Here is a 20,871-nt window from a genome sequence, read left to right on the forward strand (position 1 = left end):
TTAGCGCAGGGGTAGATTCACGTTTATCAGGTTGGACACGGTCCCTGTCCCACATGGGGCTCACAGTCTCCACTTCCAGGTAAGGATACCTTACCTCCTGTAATTGTTGTTACTGAATAATTAGGTGACGGGCAGCTGTGGGCTAGTAGAAAGATCATTAATCTGGGACTCTGGAACTCCTGAACTCCAGGCACCTTAATTCTACTCCCAGCTCTGCCTCAAGTATACTGTCTTTCCTTGGGCACATCAACATTTCTGTACCTGTTTCCTCATCAGTATAATGAATATATATGTATCTCTATAGCCAGATAGATATATGCATACACAAAGCACTTTCAGATAAAGCACTTAGTTTAAATAAAAGCACAATACAAATTCAAGGTTTTATATATATTAAGGCCTCCTTCAGACAGACACGTTTGGGAATTCCAAAAAGATTCTTTCAACAACATTATTCTGGATCACAAAGCAAATGTTATTGAGGAACTAGAGAAATTCAGTTAACTAATCAGAGGATAGAGAGGTTGTAAGGAAATTATGAGGGTTTTGACATCTGTAATGTACCCAGTTCTATAACGAAAGGGTTGCATTCATGTAGAACCCCAAGTTAAGGGAAACTTGCATTGTACAAACTGTCTGCCTTGCATACATTCATACAAACTGCTTTTTCCAAAACCATGTTGTGCTGTATCTCCAAATCCTCTGGTATGACAAACATTTTCTGACTCTTAAACAGTTTTCTAGCAAAAAAAAAAAAAAGGCATAGTGACAGGAGACATTATGGCAAAACTCAGAGTAAGTGATATTCAGCTATTGCCCATCTTATCACATTTCTGTCCAAGTCCCCAGAACAGTGTACACCGTCACCATGTCTTCTCCTCCAACTCCCTTCTTGACTCTACATTTCCAGTTCTTCCCCCTTGACTCCAGCAAGTTGGCTCTGTCCTAGGTCAAGTGTCTTGTCAAGTCGTGTGGCCTCCACTTGCCCTAATTTCCCATGTACTTTCAACAGTGCAGATCATTCCTTTCTAGTAGAAACACTGTTTGACCTCGGTTCTTCTCTCTAGTTAACCTTCCAAGTTCCTTTTGCCAGCTCTTCCTCTGCCTCCCACTTCTTAATTGTGGGGTCCCTCAAGATTCTGTTCCCTTCATCTAAACTCACTCCCTTGGGGCCTCATCCACTCCCAGTGCTTCAACTGTCTCCTCTAAAAGAGTGACTCTGATTTAGATCAGGCACTTGTCAAAACTCAACTCGATTACTACACGAGCCTCCCTTCTGAACTTCTGGAGTCTCCACTCTCTAGTCAATGCTTCATTCATTGTCGTATTTATTGAGCGCTTACTCTGTGCTAGCATACTATACTAGGAGAGTACAATACAACAATAAATAGACACATTTCCTGCTCACAATGAGCTTACAGCCCAGATCAGGGGAGACAGGCATTAAGTTGCATTACTTGATTCTGCTGCCTGGATCATTTTTCTAAAATGTCATTTGGTGCACTTATCACTCCCCAGTCATCTAATGCTTCCAATGGTTGTCCATTCCCCTCCACTTCAAGAAGAAGCTCTTGACCATTGGCTTTAAGACATTCACCTGCTATACCCCAGATCTCCAGCTTTATTCCCTTAAATCTTAGCTAATGCACTGTGCTTTGTTCTCGCCACTCCTGCCACCTAACTTTTTGCTCACACCCTCTCTCCCACCTAGGTCTGTCTCCCCCTCAGTTCTTGAAGGCAAGTCTTCTGAGGTCCCATCTCCAGGAGATCTCCCCTGATTAATTTCTCAAATCCCCTCAACTAATAAGCATTTGAGTACCCACCCCCCATTTCACTCCCTCTGTAGCATTTATGTACATAGAGAAGCAGCATGGCTTAGGCTTAGTGAAACAAGATGGGCCTGAGAGTCGAAGAACTTTGGCTCTGATCCTGGCTCTGCCATTTGCTTGCTATGTGACCTTGGGCAAGTCACTTAACTTCTCTGGGCCTCAGTTTCTTCTTCTGTCAAGTAGGGATTCAATGCCTGTTCTCTTTCCCCCTTAGACCGAGCCCCATGTGGGACAGGGACTATGTCCAACCTGATTTTCTTTCTCTACACTTTAACTTCGTTACAAGCAGGGACCAACTTTGCTGTGTTGTACCCTTCCAAATGCTTAGCATCGTGCTTTTCACGCAGTAAGAGCTCAATAAATACCATTATTTGATATCTTACTATTCAGTTATTTCTTCCTATTTGATCCTCTATTAGATTATGGAGTCCGTCTCCCCATCTAGATAAGATCTTTGAGGTTAGGGAACTTAATTCTGTTATACTCTACTAAGATTGTAAGACTTTGTTCTGCACACAGTGGAGATTCACTATTGATTAATATGAATTGCTAGGGGCAAATCAGGTCCCTACCTTCCTTTTCATGTTGTTTCAGTGTTGCTAAATGTCGCTAGTTCGATTTTTATAAAAGCAGCATTTCTTATGGATGTGTCCAGTAGGGCTGAGTTAATTTAACTTGCCATCGTTTTACTAGTTGATTCAAGGTAAGCTTTCTATTGCTCTGATATGAATCAGTTTCCATTTCTGAAAACTCATAGAAAGAAGCTAGATAGAAGTGTGACCACCTGGGATTAATATTAATGCTGCTATGTGATTAAGTGTATTTGAAAACTAACGAGAACCATTTTTCCATAAAACTAAATCTGAGTCCCTCAGATTCTTAATCCAGAACTCCCAAATCATTGTGCAACTTCCAGTTTGACGGGAGTATGTTGGAAAATTTAATCTTCTTTTCGGGGGTGGGGGGGAGAGGGACATGGAGCATGTAAGCCCCCTGCAGTTTGTGCATGTGTATTTGTGCAAATGACATTGGATTCCAATCTAGTTTTAAAGTGTTAGTCCATCGAGTTTCTTTAGGAGAAGAAAGGTTCAACTATTTTCTTTGCGGTTTTAATTAAAGAATGAATGCTCAGGGACTTAGAGCAAAGAATTTAAACAGACCGCAATACCTATAGTTTGGGGTACTTTAAAAATTTTGTGAGATGAAAATCACCTTATTCACTGTCAAGAAAGCAAAGTGACCCTCCTGGTTGAGCAAGCTGATGGGTAAAGGTAGAGCGTATTGTGAAGTGCATGTTTAGGGTTTTTTTGAGTGAAGGATCCAATGATGGCTGAAGTGACCATAGCAGAGTGCCAATTCATTCAGTCGTATTTATTGAGCACTTACTGTGTGCAAAGCACTGTACTAAGTGCTTGGGAAGTACAAGTCGGCAACATATAGAGACGGTCCCCACCCACCGTTGTGCCATCGCTACATCATCCAGCAGAATGCCCCCTTCGTAGGTGGCCACTTATTTTTTAGGATTCCTGCTGGGCCCTTCCAACTCACAGAATGCCTTGGGTGGCTCTTTGGTAGAGTGGAAGACTAGAAGTTAGGTCTCCTGCTTCTCAGAACAGAGCTCGTTCCTTGGGACCAACAAGCAGGGCATTACTGGAGGGGAGCAATTGGATGTCTTGCTTCTGCTGTACTCTCCACCCATGCAGTAAATACCTATTATGGCATCTAGTGGCCATATATGCTGCTGGGACAAATCAAAATATTGCCATTCTTCATATTTACTGAAATAACTGCATTGGGCCTGAGGGTTTGGAATTAAGCATTAATTTTCCTTCTTTGCTTTCAGGAGTTTCTTGCCGTGTCATTCTGAATTGCCTGGAATCTGAAAGTTTCACTCTTTCCTCATCCACCCCCTTCTAAGTTTCTTACTGCAACAAATCATTCATGGAAATAAAGGCCTCTTGTCCTTTGTTTACTGTAAAAACAAAGAGCACAATACTTTGCATATAAATATCAGTGCATCCTTCTTTCAAACTCTTTGTAATGGTAATGCCTTCAAATATGTAAGAATATTGCAGTATATGAAATTGGGGTTTCTTAGACTAGCTGCGTTATATAGTTTATACCAACTGGTTTAATAGTGTGTGATAATTTAGGGATGGTTCCCAAAAGATAAATAATATGCCTATTTTTTGTTAGAATGCTTTTTAGAATAAAATTCATTCTGACTTCAGAGAATTAAGGGAATCACATTTTAGATGTATAATTTGAAAATTATGGTTTTAATTTCTGGTGGATCTATTAGTGGTTTCAAACATTATGTTAAAAATTTGAATAGGTTGTTAACTCTCTGATTGATTAAGTGGGCCTGGTATTTTGTTGTAGCTTATATTTTTGCTTCAGAGAAGTTAATTTATATTTTTCTGACAAGTTTTAGCTTCCTGGAGAAAAGACTATATAAATACAGTGTGTAAGTAGAGTCATGCTTACTTGAAGAAGAAAACATTGTTTTTCCCCAAAAAGGGCAACTCAAATTTGATTTTTCATTGGTTTAAAATAATTTTTACATTAGTCTGAAGTAGACACCTAGTTTGTGCAGAGTCATTATTTTTGAGCTATAATGTCCTGTGAAATTAATTTGAAGCTGTTACCAATCTCATGTTTTGAGAATATGGCTCTTGGGCTTGGATCTTCCAAGATCCTTATTGAATGTCTTTCTAAGGGGATATACCGCTCTTTGGGGAACATTCTTCCGACCTGGCACATATTTTAGGACGATGCAATGTTAGAAGAGATGGTTGTGCGTATGCATGTGTGGTTGGTCAGCGTGCCGCAACATGCTGAAACGTGAACCTCCCAAAAGGCGGAATTGATCAAGATTGTAACCGCGTTGTCAAGGGACAGCCTGAGTGTTCTTTGACGTTGCAGGGCTTTTGTTGGGCTAAGAGCCATTGCAAAGTGTGTACTTTGGCCTTCTTCAGGATCTCAGCAATGGCATCTTTAAACAGAAGATAGCTGTACTACATCAGGGCCTTAGTATTCAGTAAGTTTAACTTTCAGCAGTGCTGTTCTGTAATGAGGATTGAAGAAAAGTAACTCTCCCAAGCGCTTAGTACGGTGTTCTGCACACAGTAAGCGCTCAATAAATACCATTGATTGATAAAGTGATTAACTCAATCTTAGGTGCAAAACAGGTTTACTATTGAAGGAGTTTCATTTATTGCCATTTGTGGTACCACTGTTGCCATGTGTCCATTCGACAAAAATGAGTTGAGGCCACTTTTAGCAAATTTTTGTATTTCTACCCATCAATTGCATTTGCGTATATATTCAAGCAATAAGTCATGCAGTCAGTTATTCTGATTCCTCTTTTTGTAAATATTTGTCACTCTCTTCCCTCTGGTTCCCCCCCCCCCCCCCCCACACACACACACATTAGAGTGTAAACTTACTGTGAGCAGGGAATGTGTTTCATGCTACTGTTGTACTTAAACGTTGCACCCAGTGGCTGCTCAGTAAATACTATTACCAGTGCCACTAATTTGGGCCTTGGAACAAATCAAAAATTCTGGGAAGAAAAATTACTTTTTGAAGCAATGATATTTAAACACTGTGTTAGGTGCTGGGGCTGGTATGGTGGTGTTCAGCAAATACTCTAAACAGATGTAGCAATAAATGGGAAGAAGATAGCAAGTTACAAAGCCAACACTAAAATAGTAGTGGAAGTAAAATTCTTTTTTTTTCCCCTGTAGCATTGAAGTGCTTACTTTGTGCCGAGCACTGTACTAAGCCCTGAGGTAGAACAAGATAATCGGGTTGCACACAGCCCATGTCCCATGTGGGACTCACCGTATTAATTCCCATTTTACAGATGAGGGAACTGAGGCACAGAGAAGTGAAGTGTCTTGCCCAAAGTCACACAGCAGAAGGGGCAGAGCGGGGATTAGAACCCAGATCCGTCTGACTCCCCATGCTCTATCCACTAGACTGCACTGTGTCTCTTGATTGAGCTCCTGTTTGGTGCAGTACATTGAAGTGGGCACATAAGTACAGAATTAAAAAGTGAAATTCTGTCTGTCCACAAGGTAGCATAGACTCCAGTGGAGTGTAGCCAAAGTGACTAGGCCTTTTGATGTAATTTCTACACTGTCACTTGATTTTATTGTCACTAGCTATGCTTGATTTGGACACTGAAAATAAATAAATTCCAGTTGGCCTTCTGTAATTCATCATTAGAGTATTTTAATCCGTGTCAATATTTTATTACCACCTAAAATTAAAATATTTTGAATATGTGGTTTCAGCAAATTTGATTCTGAAATGTAAATTGGAGATGTTACATAGAAAGTATTTGTGCTTTTTTCCCCCACATAAAAGTAAATTAAAGGGCAGTCCTTTTTTTATGAACCAAATAAGTTTTCACTGTCTTATATTTCCTTAAAATTATGAATTGCTTGTTGTAGCAGTAGTAAAAAGTGAAAAAGGTTCGTTTGATTCACCTGTGGACATTTAACTTCAATCTAGAAGAATATTGTTGTCTCATATTACTGATTTGCACTTAACTGAACCGTAATCTTAACATATATTTTTACTAAACTGGTATTTAATCAGGTTGTAAAACAGGCCTTGGGTTCTGTGGCAGATGGTTCTTCTAACTTGGCAACCAAACGTATCTTGTACAGCATTCAGTCTCCTCAAGGATTCTTTTAATTGCATTTCTATATTCCAGATAGAAAACTTAGTCATGTTCAGTGGATCGCCTAGTCACCGTGGGAGTTAACAAGACATTATTCTGTGGTAATAGGCTTGCTGGGATTATACTAGAATGGCCTGATTACTTGGGTTTTGCAGGATTATTCACCATTGTGTATGGTAAATTGTTCTTGACTAGCTGTAGCTGTGTTACCCTGACTACTACCCTTGGGAGCGCGCACTATGTCCCCAGTGCTCTGCTTCGTATAGGCATGCTCAGAGTTGTGGGCAAGTGAGGAAGGTAAGGGGAGCGGGACAGTGGTAGTTGAACTGTCAGCATCAGTTGTTTCGATGAACAGTGCTTCAGAAACAACAGTGAAGCAGGGGGGTTTGGGGGGATTGGAGGATTTGGCTGAGTCTGGGGTGCAGAGGGGCACAGATGTCATGTTGGGGCTGGCCCTGGAATTCATTCATTCGTTCATTCATTCAGTCGTATTTATTGAGTGCTTACTGTGCGCAGTGCACTGTACTAAGGTCTTGGGAAGTACAAGTTGGCAACATATAGAGACGGTCCCTACCCAACAGCGGGCTCATTCATTCATTCATTTGTATTTATTGAGCACTTACTGTGTGCAGAGTACTGTACTAAGCTTTTGGGAAGTACAAGTTGGCAACATACAGAGACGGTCCCTACCCAACAGCGGGCTCACAGTCTAGAAGGGGGAGACAGACCACAAAACGAAACATATTAACAAAATAAAATAAATAGAATAGTAAATATGTACAAGTAAAATAGAGTAATAAATCTGTACAAACATATATACAGGTGCTGTGGGGAGGGGAAGGAGGTAGGGCCGGGGGGACGGGGAGGGGGAGAGGAATGGGGGGGCTCGGGCTGGGAAGGCCTCCTGGAGGAGGTGAGGTCTCAGTAGGGCTTTGAAGGGAGGAAGAGAGCTAGCTTGGCGGATGTGCGGAGGGAGGGCATTTCGGGCCAGAGGAAGGACGTGGGCCGGGGGTTGACAGCGGGACAGGCAAGAATGAGGTACAGTGAGAAGATAGTGGCAGAGGAGCGGAGGGTGCGGGCTGGGCTGGAGAAGGAAAGAAGGGAGGTGAGGTAGGAGGGGGCGAGGTGATGGACAGCCTTGAAGCCGAGAGTGAGGAGTTTTTGCCTGATTCATAGGTTGATTGGTAGCCACTGGAGATTTTTGAGGAGGGGAGTAACATGCCCAGAGCTTTGAACTTGAGGAATTACAAGTACGTGTCTGGGAAAAGTTGGAGAAGCAGCATGGCCTAGTGGATGGACCATGGGCCTGGGAGTTATGTTATTTGGGTTCTAATGCTGGCTACCCCACTTGACTGCTGTGTGACCCTGGGCAAGCCACTTCACTTCTCTGTGTCTGTACCTCATCTGTAAAATGGGAATTGAGTGTGAGCTCCACACGGGACAGGGACCGTCTCCAACCCGATTTGCTTGTCTCCACCCCAGTGCTTAGTACAATGCCTGGCACATAGTGAGTACTGAAAAAATACTATTATCATTACTAATAATAATAAAAACAGCCAGTAACCCAGCTGTGTTGCAGAGTTTGGCAGTATTCCTAAGGACCATCTTCCAAGTGTAACTAAATGCTTTCCCGTATAGCTCATTAGCCCTATGCTGCTGCCATTCTGTGAAACTAAATGTTTCCTTTGATTTAGATTTTCTTCAATCTTTTCTCCTCCTACACTTTCTCCCCCACCTCATCTAACCTGTCTCGCTGACCCCTCAGGTCATGGGAAACTGCCTCACTTTAATAGTCATTACCTCAGGGACCACACACTGGATCATGGTTCAGGACAGGTTACTTTTATTAGATTAAACATCTAATAGATTAGGTGCACCATCCCGACCTAATTCGATAGGTCTCCACTCTTGCAGGGAAGGCCTGTGCCTTATATGTCCTAAGAAACTCCAAACGCCTCCCAACCTCTTCCCCTTGTGAATAAGAAAAATAGTTATAACAATTGTGATATTTTTAAGCACCTACCATGTGCTAAGCACTGTACTAAGCGCTGCTGTGAATGCAGTATAGTCGGGTCAGGCCCAGTCCCTTTTCCACATTGGATTTACAGTCTCAGGGGGAAGGAGAACAGGTATTTCGTCCCCATTTTACAGATGAGAAGCAAAAAAAAATTCAAAGGAGAAAGGTAATTGTTACTTTGTCACAGCACAGACCTCACATTGGACAGGTAGGTCCAGACAGTCCACAATACATCCCACCTTTTTCTTGTAAATGGCCACCACCCTGGTTCAAGCTCATGTCATCTTCCAACTAGACTACAGCATCGGCTTCTCCGTGCTCCCCCCTGCCTACAGCCACTTCCTCGTACTGGATACTCTTTCAGAAATACTGTTCCAAACACATCAGTCCACATTTCAGAAACTCCAAAAGACTACCTATCGTCCTCCAGTTGAAATAAAAGCTGCTGACTGTTGGCTTGAAGGTGCTCTACCAGTCTACCAACAATCTCTTTCTTACATAACTACTGTCTTCATTTCCCTGGACCCCAACACACAATTTATTCCTTCCAAAATCAGTTTCTTAGTGTAGCTCACGCTTGACTCTCTTGCCTCTAACCCAGTGCTCACGTCCTTACTTCTCTGCTTGTGGAGCGCACCTCACTCCACATCTTCAAAACCCTCCAGAGGCCTTCCCCAACTGATTTCCACCGCCCCGGACATGTCATTACAAGCACCCTTAGTTCTCAACTACATATGACTATTTAGAGTGCACACAAACACCCAGTTCTCCTATGAAGCCAGGGTGGCATGCACCCACTCCGACATGAACCTCTTGACTGTAAATTCCTCCTCTAGCTGTAAACGTGTCTGCCAATTCTTGTTGTACTCTCCCTAGCGTTTAGTGCAGTGCATGCTCGCAGTGCTCAATAAATACCATCGATGTATTGAAGCATCGTGGCCTAGTGGAAAGAGTGTGGGCCTGGGAATCAGAGGGCCTGCGTTCCTATCCCAACTCTGCCACTTCCATTCATTCATTCAATTCATTCAGTCGTATTTATTGAGTGCTTACTGTGTGCAGAGCACTGTACTAAGCGCTTGGGAAGTACAAGTTGGCAACATATAGAGACGGTCCCTACCCAGCAGCGGGCTCACAGTCTAGAAGACTATTTTAAGTCACACTTGCCTGCTGTGTGATCTTGGGCAAGACACTTAACTTCCCTGGGACTCAGTTTCTTCATCTGCAAAAATGGGGATTCAATGCCTGTCCTCCCTCCTACTTAGACTGTTGAGGCTCATGTGGGCCCTGATTTTCTTCTATCTACCCTAGCACTTAGGGTAATGCTTGGCACATAGTAAGTGCTTAACAAATGTCAATATTGTTGTTGTTATTATTATTATCGATTGAGGAAGGACTTGTGCACAAGCAGTTTCTTCAAGAATGGTGTATCTCAAGCCCAAACAGGCACACGCTGATGAAGGAATTGAAGAATTCTTCAGTTCTAGGCAAAAAGCATATGGAAGGCACATGTTATGGCAAAACTGAGTGCGTATATTGATTTTTGTACTCCATTTACTTTTTTTTTTTGCATTCTTGCTATTACTAGCTGCATGTACATTTTTTCTTCCTGCGGGTGAAAATGTAAAGTAAGTTTCTTGGGAGGACCAGCCTCCCGTTCCTATTCTTTGTCCCCTTTTAGCCTCCATATGAGGGACAGGCATTCTTGGGAATGGAATCCAAGTAGAAACTAATTTGTGTACCAACAGACTTGTGACCACAGTAGAATGAGAGACTTGTCCTCTCCCCTGTGTTTCACATGACTGCAGGCCAGTGCCCAGTGAGTTTCATTTTTGGGCCATCTTATTGAAACTAATGGTGGGAATACTGAATGTCTTGAGGTTGATTCATTGAGATGCCTCTTGGAGTCTGCAGTGACTATTTTAAGGTGGAGTCCCTGTGCTGTAGCTTCTGTGAACTTGACTGTCATCCTTTAAAATAAAAGTACTACAGACTCGAACAGTGCTTGCTATCAGAACAGTGCTTTGCACATAGTAAGCGCTTAACAAATGCCATTATTATTATTATTATTATTATCAGAAAGACACCTCTAGTTTCAGTAGTTTTGCCTGTATTTCATTGTCATATTTATTGAGCGCTTACTGTGTGAAGAGCACTGTACTAAGCACTTGGGAAAATACAGTACAGCAGTAAACAGTGACATTCCCTCCCCATAACGAGCTCACTGTCTAGAGTTGGAGAGACAGACATCAGTACAAATAAATAAAATTGCAGATATGTATGTAAGTGCTCTGGAGCTGGAAGAAGGGGAAGAACAAAGGGATAAATAAACTGGCCTGTATATTCATTCATTCATTCAATTGTATTTATTGAGCGCTTACTGTGTGCAGAGCACTGTACTAAGTGCTTGGGAAGTATATGTTGGCAATATATAGAGATGGTCCCTACCCAACAGTGGGCTCACAGTCTAGAAGGGGGAGACGGACAATAAAACAAAGCATATTAACAAAATAAAATAAATAAAATAGTAAATATGTACAAGTATATGGCCAGTTTCACAAAAAATACCATTAAAGAATACATTTCCCTCTGGCACTCACTTCATTTATATCTTCCCTAGAACTGGCTCTCAGGTATTGAAAAGGATTCCATTGCATACCTAGTTGGCCATACTCTCTGGAATTAGGATCTGGGGAAGGAAGTGCAAAAGCTGTATTTCTAACTCTTTTGTTGTGTTTTAACTTCTTCCTAGTTTCAAACTTTTCATACCACTTTATCAAGTAGATTCCGGTGATCTGTATCAGTAGAGTGACCTAAAATTGATAAGCAATTTCTTCTCGCATGCAACTGTGGTATTTAAGTGCTGACTATATGCCAAGTACTGTACTAAGGGCTGGGGTCGATACACGAGGTCCTACTTGGAGTTCACCATCTAAATAGAGGGGAGAATACGTATTTCCTCTCCATTTTGGAGATGAGGAAAAAGACAGTGAAAAGCTAAGTGACTTACTCAAGGTTACGCAGCTGGCATATGGTGGAGCTGGATTAGAATCCAGGTCCTGTGACTTCGGGGGCCCTTGCTCATTCCTAGGCCACGATGCTCTTCGCTGCACATTAGCAAACAATGAAAGCTTTTCCAGTAATTTACTACTACTGGCCGTGTTTTTTCGCAGGGTTGTCACTTGGTTTTGGACAAAGCTAATTGTCTCTCTCTCTTTTTGATATTGCACAGATGACTATGGATGAAAAATACGTAAACAGCATTTGGGATCTTCTGAAAAATGCAATCCAAGAGATCCAGCGTAAGAATAACAGTGGTCTCAGCTTCGAGGAACTGTATAGAAATGCATATACGATGGTTTTACATAAACACGGAGAAAAGCTCTACACTGGACTGAGAGAAGTTGTTACTGAGCATCTCATAAATAAGGTATATATCTTGATATATAACTTTAAATTAACTGTTTTTCGTTCTACATAATGGAGAAAAAAATGTAACCCCCATGAAGTTTCCTTTGAATTCTTCAAAATTTCGGATTCTAGCTTCTGGAAATATTAAATTATTAATATTTTGCATTCATTTTCCTGCTCCTCATGTAACCGTACTTGTGGTACCTCGTCTTCTAAATGCAGTCCTGTAAGAAGACCACCCAGGCATCAAAAACACCTTCAGTTAGGGTCCAGTCAAGGGAGGAGAGGTTCGAGAACTCTGGGTTTCCTTGAAGCAGGATGAGAATTCCTACTGGATAGGTGTCACCACTGCTCCCGTGAGATCTCCCAGTTCCAGAGAGGGAGTTGGAATTCTCCGGCTTGTGTGAGAATTTCGGAGCTTGCCCTATTGCGGTTAATCTCCTCGTAGTGGTCTATCCTCTCCCCTCCTCTAGTCCCAGCGCTCAGGGGGAATATAAAGAGAAGGAAGACATTTAGCCCCACAGTAGAGTCCTGACCTGAGCCTCTATGACCCAAGCCTGATATGTAGGCAAGTTATTTGAAATTTCATGTCCTTGGGCTGGCCTGGGTCGTACTCTCAAATTTAGGACTACACAAGTTCTGTCTTAAAGCCCTGTTTCCTCAGTCAGGGTTCTGTATTTTGCAGCTGAAAATCTCCAGATGACTTAAAGTGGTAACAACTTGCTGACAAGACCTCAGAGTCTGCCCGCAACCAAGCCTTGACTCTTGTATTCGCATTGCCTTCTTCCACTTACCAGACTTAGCCCAAGAAGAAAGGATAAAAATACTTCAGAGTTTCTTTCATCCTGTTCATCTTTTAACTGATTTAAAAAAATGAAACCCTTTCCCGGTTGAAATAAAGGGGCTAATCGACCTGAAAAATCCTGTTCTCCACAAGTGTAGATTTAAAGTCAGAGAAGCAGCATGGCTTAGTGGAAGGAGCACGGGCTTGGGAGTCAGAAGACATGGGTTCTAATCCTGGCTCCACCACTCGTCTGCTGTGTGAGCTTGGGTAAGCCGCTTGGCTTCTCTGGGCCTCAGTTACCCCATCTGTATCTGTGTTCCGAGGGGCTTCTGGCTCAGTGGAAAGAGCATGGGCTTTGGAGTCAGAGGTCATGGGTTCAAACCCCGGCTCTGCCAATTGTCAGCTGTGTGACTTCGAGCAAGTCACTTAACTTCCCTGTGCCTCAGTTACCTCATCTGTAAAATGGGGATTAAGACGGTGAGCTCCCCGAGGGACAACCTGATCACCTTGTAACCTCCCCAGCGCTTAGAACAGTGCTTTGCACATAGTAAGCGCTTAGTAAATGCCATTATTTATTTATTTTATTTATTCTATGTCCTGCATCCAGACAGGTGAATAACTAAGTCCTCAGAACAGATATGTGTTTATGGCATTTTTCAAGTCCGGGGTTGATAAACGCAACAGAATAATTAGAGCCGTACTATTAAGTAGGGGTTTTACTGAGTCAGGATGCCCAGCCCTGACTTGACAAAGAGAATTGCAGCCGTAGTTTGGAGAAAGCATTGTCTGGTAAGTGGTACCGGTAAAACTGTTCAGTGTGACGACAGTGCTGCTGAAGGTGAGGATTGTATCCACCAGAAGAGTAAGCATTGAGCGAGATTGCTTGCCCATTCAGATGCCACGAAGCGCACTCTGTCTGGCACCTTGACATCTTGTGTGAGCATTGCTCCCCCACTAAGGGTACGATTGAGTGGCACCGATGCCTCTGCCTCAGCAAAAAGTTTAACCTGGGCTGTGCCAGACTCAAGCCTGAATATTTTTAAGAAGCCCTTCTGGCAAACAGCTAATTAATGAGCTGAGTGTTGTGTGGAGCCATTTGGGGAGAAGGGCCAGGTTCCCCGTGGACCTTGGAAAATCAGCCCCAGGCCTTTTTTGTAGCAATAGGGCAAGTCCCCTAACATTATATGTATATATGTTTGTACATATTTATTACTCTATTTATTTTACTTGTACATATCTATTCTATTTATTTTATTTTGTTAGTATGTTTGGTTTTGTCTCCCCCCTTTTAGACTGTGAGCCCACTGTTGGGTAGGGACTGTCTCTATATGTTGCCAATTTGTACTTCCCAAGCGCTTAATACAGTGCTCTGCACACAGTAAGCGCTCAATAAATATGATTGATGACGATGATGATTGAAGGGCAGTCCCATCTCCCAGGCCCTACACACACACACAGGCCAACTGCTGATACCTGACCCTCACTAGGGAGGTGGGAGGTTGCATCTCTTCTTCCCCCTCACTTCCAGCAACATGAGGAATGGCTGTAAGACGAGGGATAGGAAGAGTGGGTGCATTTTAGGCCTGATCTGTGACCCTGAAAGTCTTCTTTCTATGTCTGCATGAATGTTATTTCAATTTTTATGGTACCTTGTATTGTTTCTCTTTGTATTCGTTGTTTCTTCAGAAATAAGACAAGTGGTGCCATCCCCATTTGACAGCTGGGAGAAACTGAGTCTCAGGATGCTTAAATGAATTGCCCAAGGCTCCCCAGTGAGTTAGTGGCAGAGCCCGTGTTATTTTTTGACTCTATCTTCCTGTAATTTTTGTGGTGTCTGTCAGTGACTTAGCACAAGAAGAAAGGATAAAAATACTTCAGAGTTTCTTTCATCCTGTTCATCTTTTAAGTGATTTTAAAATACGAAATCCTTTCCCGGTTGAAATAAAGGGGCTAATCGACCTGAAAAATCCTGTTCTCTAGAAGTGTAGATTTAAAGTCAGAGAAGCAGCATGGCTTAGTGGAAAGAGCACGGGCTTGGGAGTCAGAAGACGTGGGTTCTAATCCTGGCTCCACCACTTGCCTGCTGTGTGAGCTTGGGTAAGCCGCTTGGCTTCTCTGGGCCTCAGTTACCCCATCTGTAAAATGGGGATTAAAACTGTGAGCCCTATGTGGGACAACCTGATTACCTTGTATCTACCCCAGCGCTTGGAACAGTGCTTGGCACATAGTAAGTGCTTGACAAATACCATTATTATTATCATTAAATAAATCTAGTCACAATGTTTTTTGTGCATAGCTCACTTTGGGTTCATGAGAAATTCTCATTTTGAATCCTATTGAGGGAAATGGAGGTTCATCCTCATCAGCAGACAGAGAAAAGTGGGGTCTCCTGGGAAGGGGTTCAGATAAGCCCCAGGCACGGAAGGGCATCACCCGCCTGAACAGAGAGAATCCTGTCTGCTGCTCCAGACCAAAAGAGGGGCCGTAAGTGATCTAGAGACCAGAGCTCAAATGGAATTCATCCCATATCAATCAGTGGTATTTATTGAGTCCTTACTGCGTGCAGAGCACTATACTAAGTACTTGGGAGAGTACCACGGAACAGAAGTGGCAGACACGTTCCCTGCCCACAGTGATTCCAAAGTTTGATCTGGTGGCCACCCTGTATAGTACAATAATAATAATAATGATGGTGGCATTTATTAAGCACTTACTATGTGCAAAGCACAGTTCTAAGCGCTGGGGGGATACAAGGTGATGAGGTTGTCCCACGTGGGGCTCACAGTCTTCATCCCCATTTTACAGATGAGGGAACTGGAGGCACAGAGAAGTGAAGTGACTTGCCCAAAGTCACACAGCTGACAAGTGGCGGAGCCGGGATTTGAACCCATGACCTCTGACTCCAAAGCCCGTGCTCTTTCCCACTGAGCCACGCTGCTTCTCAATTTGGGCAATTTGGGCAAAGTTTTAAGAGAGCGGCGTGGCCTAGTGGAAAGAGCAAGGGCCTGGGTTCTAATCCCAGCGTTGCTGGCTGTGTTACCTTGGGCAAATCAGGTAGCTTCTCTGTGCCTCAGTTCTCCTGCTTGAGCCCCGCGTGGGGCAGGGACTGTGTCCAACCTAATTAATTTGTATCTACCCCAGCACCTAGAACAGTGTTTGACACATAGCACTTAACAAATACCATAAAACAAAGCAAAACAAAAGACTCCCGGCTCCTCCATTGGCTTTGGCCCTGGGCAGACCTTTTAATTACCTCTGTTCTTCCTTAGGCCTTCCATAAACTTCTTTCATCAAGATGTTGGGATTGATAAATGAAATAATAGACAGGAAATCACTTGTTTTTGTTGAGCTTTTAGGCTGCATCTAGTTTTCTCAGTTTGAGGTTTATTTTTACTACGAAAATACAGGTTTGGAGTCAGACTGTTTTAATACCTTAATTATCTTTTTTAAGGGGAGAAACTTTCTTTGATCTTAATAGAAACTTCATTATCTCAATTTATGATGGCTAACAGGTTTCTCAGGTTTGCCATGTGCTTAATGATTCTCTCCGACTCTACCAAATTATGGTTTTTATCCTGCCTTGGATCTTGTCAATTTGTTTTTTGCTAGAATAGTTCATAAGTTACCATTACTAGGAAATTCTGTCCTTGGGAGATTATTCTCAAACTTGGAATATTACTGGAAACAACCAAAGAATGTTTTTATATAAAAAAAAAACTTAAAGGAGTGTTCTTAGGGTGTATCTTTTCACTCAGAACTAAGTTTTGCCTTTTTCCGTGCACTATCATAGTAACCGCTCATTTCAGTTGCTATCAGTAATCTTTAATAGTTATAAGTGTAGAGGATTGTACACTTACAATTAAACACCTTGCATTCTTCCAATTGTACCTCTAGAGTGGAAACTCCTTTAGACTTTAAATTGGTTCTCTAGACTGTAAGCATGTGGCCAGGGAACGTGTCTATTCATTTATTTATATAGTTATATCATATTTTCCCAAACAGTACAGTGCTCTGCACACAGTAAGCACTCAGTAAATACCATTGATTGAAGTGTTAAAACCTAAAAAAACAACCTTCAGTGGAAAGATTGCTAATTCAGATGGCATGATGATGATGGCGGGCCCACGCTCACCAAAAAGCGTACGCGATCTACTGTGAAAAATCTGGAAATGGGGCATGCTATAGGAGATATAGGTGCATGTCAATTTGAATGGGAAAGGGGACAGTTGGGCCTCATGTAATTATCATTTTAGGATATCTCTCCTGATCACTGATGAAAAGGTTTTACTCACAGAGGTAGTAATCTGACAGCTGAAGGAAAAACTATTTCCCGAATGGGCCTCATGTAATTATCATTTTAGGATATCTCTCCTGATCACTGATGAAAAGGTTCTAGTCACAGAGGTAGTAATCTGACAGCTGAAGGAAAAAGTATTTCCCGCAAAGTTTTTTTTTTTAATTTTGACACAGTTCTTCTGACATGATCTTTCCCACTAAAGTTACAAGAAAAATGCACAGAGCAGAACTAGGAAATGTAGAGGGGTCTTTAGCGACCTCACAAGAGGCTTGCCTCTCCCACAAGACTTTAAGGTCCTTAGAGGGTGGGGATACTATCTACTAACTCCATTGAACTCTCCCAAGTGCTCAGTACACTGCTCTGCACACAATAAGTACTCAAATACTACTGATTGGGCATTCGTTACTCAAAAAGAAAGTCATGAGAAGTAGTTGGTTATTCCTTCAAAGCCCTGTGAAACTACATAACTAGTCATTCATTCAATCATATTTGAATGCTTACTGTGTGCAGAGCACTGAACTAAGCACGTACCACTTAAAGCGCTTAGTCCTTACCATTCTAGTAACTCAGCATTTGTATAATGTAATAATTATAGGTAATGTATATAAACATTTGTATGTATTATGGAATATGTTTGTCATTTGGGTCCTGTGAATTTTGTTGTTTTTTTTAATGGTATTAGTTAAGGGCTTACTATGTGCCATGCACTGTACTAAGCGCTTGGGAGAGTACAGTTAGAGAAGCAGCGTGGCTCAGTGGAAAGAGTGCGGGCTTTGGAGTCAGAGGTCATGGGTTCAAATCCCGACTCTGCCAATTAGCTGTGTGACTTTGGGCAAGTCACTTAACTTCTCTGTGCCTCAGTTACCTCATCTGTAAAATGGGGATGAAGACTGTGAGCCCCACGTGGGACAACCTGATCACCTTGTAACCTCCCCAGCGCTTAGAACAGTGCTTTGCACATAGTAAGCACTTAATAAATGCTGCCATTATTATTATTATTACAGTGTAACAGAGTTGGTAGACATGTTCCCTGCCCACAAGGAGCTTACAGTCTAGTGGGAGAGATAGACAAAGATATAAATAAATATCAGTATTGGGTACAGATTAATCAGAGTGGACCTAGTATCTGTCCCACGTGGGGTTTACAGTCTAAGTGGGAGGGAGAACAGGTATTGACTCCATTTTACAAATGAGGTAACTGAGGCACGGATAATTTAAGTGACTTGCCCAAGGTAATATGATTGAGTGGCAGTCAGGATTAGAATCCAAGTCCTTTGACTCCCAAGCCTGTGTTTTTTCTGTTAGGCCATGTTGCTCCTCTACTTGTGTTTCCTGTCGTACCCCATTCGGTTATAAGCTCTTTGAGGATTAGGGTCAGTGTCTTGTGTGTCCTTTATTATTCCTACCATAACTAATAGAGTGCCTTGCAGTGGATGCCTAAGCAGTACCTGACCATTTCAGCCAGTGATGTTGGTTGGCTCACACATCTACTTTTAGAAGATTTTTGGTCCAGCATCCCTGTTTCCAGGCAAGAGTATTACTTAGGTCATCTAAGGTGAATGGAGGTCCATTTACTTTTAAAATTTCCAAAAAGCAAAATGATTTCAAATACATTGAAATTTCAGAAAACTGGAGTGTTCTGTTAACTTTACTGATAGCTCTTTTTGGTTGTTATAAATTTGTCATGCATTATACTTCTCTTGAAAGCTTCTCTTGTGATCTTTTTTGGCATACTTAAAAAAAACCTCAAGTCCAAATAAAGCCGGTATTTTTATGGTGTTTAAGTGCTTACTATGTTCTAGGCATTGTACTGTGTGCTGGGGTAGATACCAGTTAATCAGGTTGGACACAGTCCATGTCCCACATGGGGCTCTCAGTCCTAATCCATATTTTACAGATGAAGTGACTGGGGCATGGAAAAGTTAAGTGACTTGCCCAAAGTCACAGCAGACATCTGGTAAAGCCAGAATTAGAACTCAGGTCCTTCCAACTTCCCGGCCTGTGCTCTATCCGCTAGGCTACGCTGCTTTTCTGGATGCAGAATTTAAGTACCACAGAAAAAATCCAGTTGAGATGTTTAAATGGTCCACCTTAATATTTATCTCTACCCATGCTGCCATTCCCGTACTCTGTGTTCTTCCCAAGCCTACACTCACCCCTTCCTCATGTGGATCCCTGGATTTGGAACCCCCCCCCCCCCCCCCCATACACACATTCCCATATCTGTTAGGCCTCAGTCCTCCCCACTTTCAAAGTCCTCTAGGAACCTCACTTCCAACAACCCGTATCCTAATTCTTAGTAAGCTTTCAGCCCCTTCATGCCCTTATTTGCTTTCATACTCAGCACATGTGTGTATGTATGCATATTTGGTATTGCTGTGTCCGTCTCCTCAGTTAGAGTGTACGCTCCTTGTGGACTGGTAACTTGTGCTTCTGTTGTACCTCCCAAATGCATAATGCATTGCACTCAATAAAATACCATTACTCCTCATGATGCTTTTGTGAATTTTATAGTTTGACTAAATCCCAAAGAGAAGGTCCCTACATACTTTCCCAGATTGAGTGCAGTCAAATTTTGGCCAGACAACTGTATTTATGGTTTGTCTACTGTGTGCAGAGTACTATATTAAACTTTTGGGACCATACAATAGAATTAGTGGACAAGGTCTTTGCCCCCGAAGAGTTTGCAGGGAAACAGACACTAAACTAAATTTGAGATGAGGAAGGCAGAGGAAATACGCACATGAGTTTGTGCTTAGGGTGTGTAAGATATGTCTAAAAGTGCTACGGGAAGTTTGGGTTCTTAAGGGTCTTGATGGAACAGAGCTGCTGAAGTGATGGTTGTGGTGTATAAAACCAGGGAATATTAGAAATTAATCTGAGAAGACTTTTTCAAGGAAATCTGACTGGGATTTTGAAAACAGAGGTGTAATTTGTCAGATATGAAGGGGGAAATGAGTTCCAGGCAGGGGGAAGGGCTGAAACTGGAGAGATGAGGTTGAGGTGCAGTGAGTAGGTTATCTTAAAAGGAATGAACTGGGAACTGGAGTGTAGTGGGAGAAGAGTGGATTAAGTAGGGGAGAGCTGATTGAAGTCACTGGTCAAGTGTTAACATTTAATACCGAGAGGAATCGGCAACCATATTAAGTTTTTGAGGAGTGGGGAGTTTTGTGCCAAGTGATGTTTTAGAAAAATGACCTGGGCAAGAGAATGAAGTATGGACTGGAGAATGGAGAGATTGGGGCAGAGAAAGAGACCAGTGGAGAAGCTAATGATGGTATTTGTTAAGCGCTTACTATGTTAAGCACTGTTCTAAGGGCTGGGGTAGATACAGTTTGGACATAATCTCTATCCCATGTGGGGCTCATCATCATCATCATCATCAATCATATTTATTGAGCGCTTACTGTGTGCAGAGCACTGTACTAAGCGCTTGGGAAGTACAAGTTGGTAACATATAGAGACAGTCCCTACCCAGCAGTGGGCTCACAGTCTAAAAGCTCATGATCTTGATCCCCATTTTACAGATGAGGTCACTGAGGCAAGGAGAAATTAAGTGACTTGCCCAAGGTCACGCGGCAGACAAGTGGCAGAACCGGGATTAGACCCCAGGTCCTCCTGACTCTTGGCCTGTCCTATATCCCATGCGTATGACAGGCACCTCAGCTAGCACAGTGGTTATTTGGATGGACAGCGAGGAAAAGAACCTGGAATTGTCAGGAGGAAAAACGGACAGAATTTGGTGACAGCTTGCAAGTGTTTAGTTCAATGAACACAGTCAGCAGCCAGTAAGTCAGAGAAGCAGCATGGCTCAGTGGAAAGAGCCCAGGCTTTGGAGTCAGA

The 20,871-nt window shown here is 42.4% G+C and overlaps 1 protein-coding gene across 1 annotated transcript in view; it reads left to right on the plus strand.

The window, feature by feature from the left end:
• Positions 1-20,871, plus strand: part of CUL3 (cullin 3) — a 115,547-nt gene that overhangs the window by 16,063 nt on the left and 78,613 nt on the right. The window contains exon 2 of the mRNA XM_038748868.1: positions 11,769-11,966. Within this exon, the coding sequence (XP_038604796.1) occupies positions 11,769-11,966 (198 nt within the window). The remainder of the gene's footprint in view (positions 1-11,768; positions 11,967-20,871) is intronic.

The sequence above is a fragment of the Tachyglossus aculeatus genome, chromosome 7 (genome assembly GCF_015852505.1).
Source record: "Tachyglossus aculeatus isolate mTacAcu1 chromosome 7, mTacAcu1.pri, whole genome shotgun sequence".
NCBI classification, from domain to species: domain Eukaryota; kingdom Metazoa; phylum Chordata; class Mammalia; order Monotremata; family Tachyglossidae; genus Tachyglossus; species Tachyglossus aculeatus.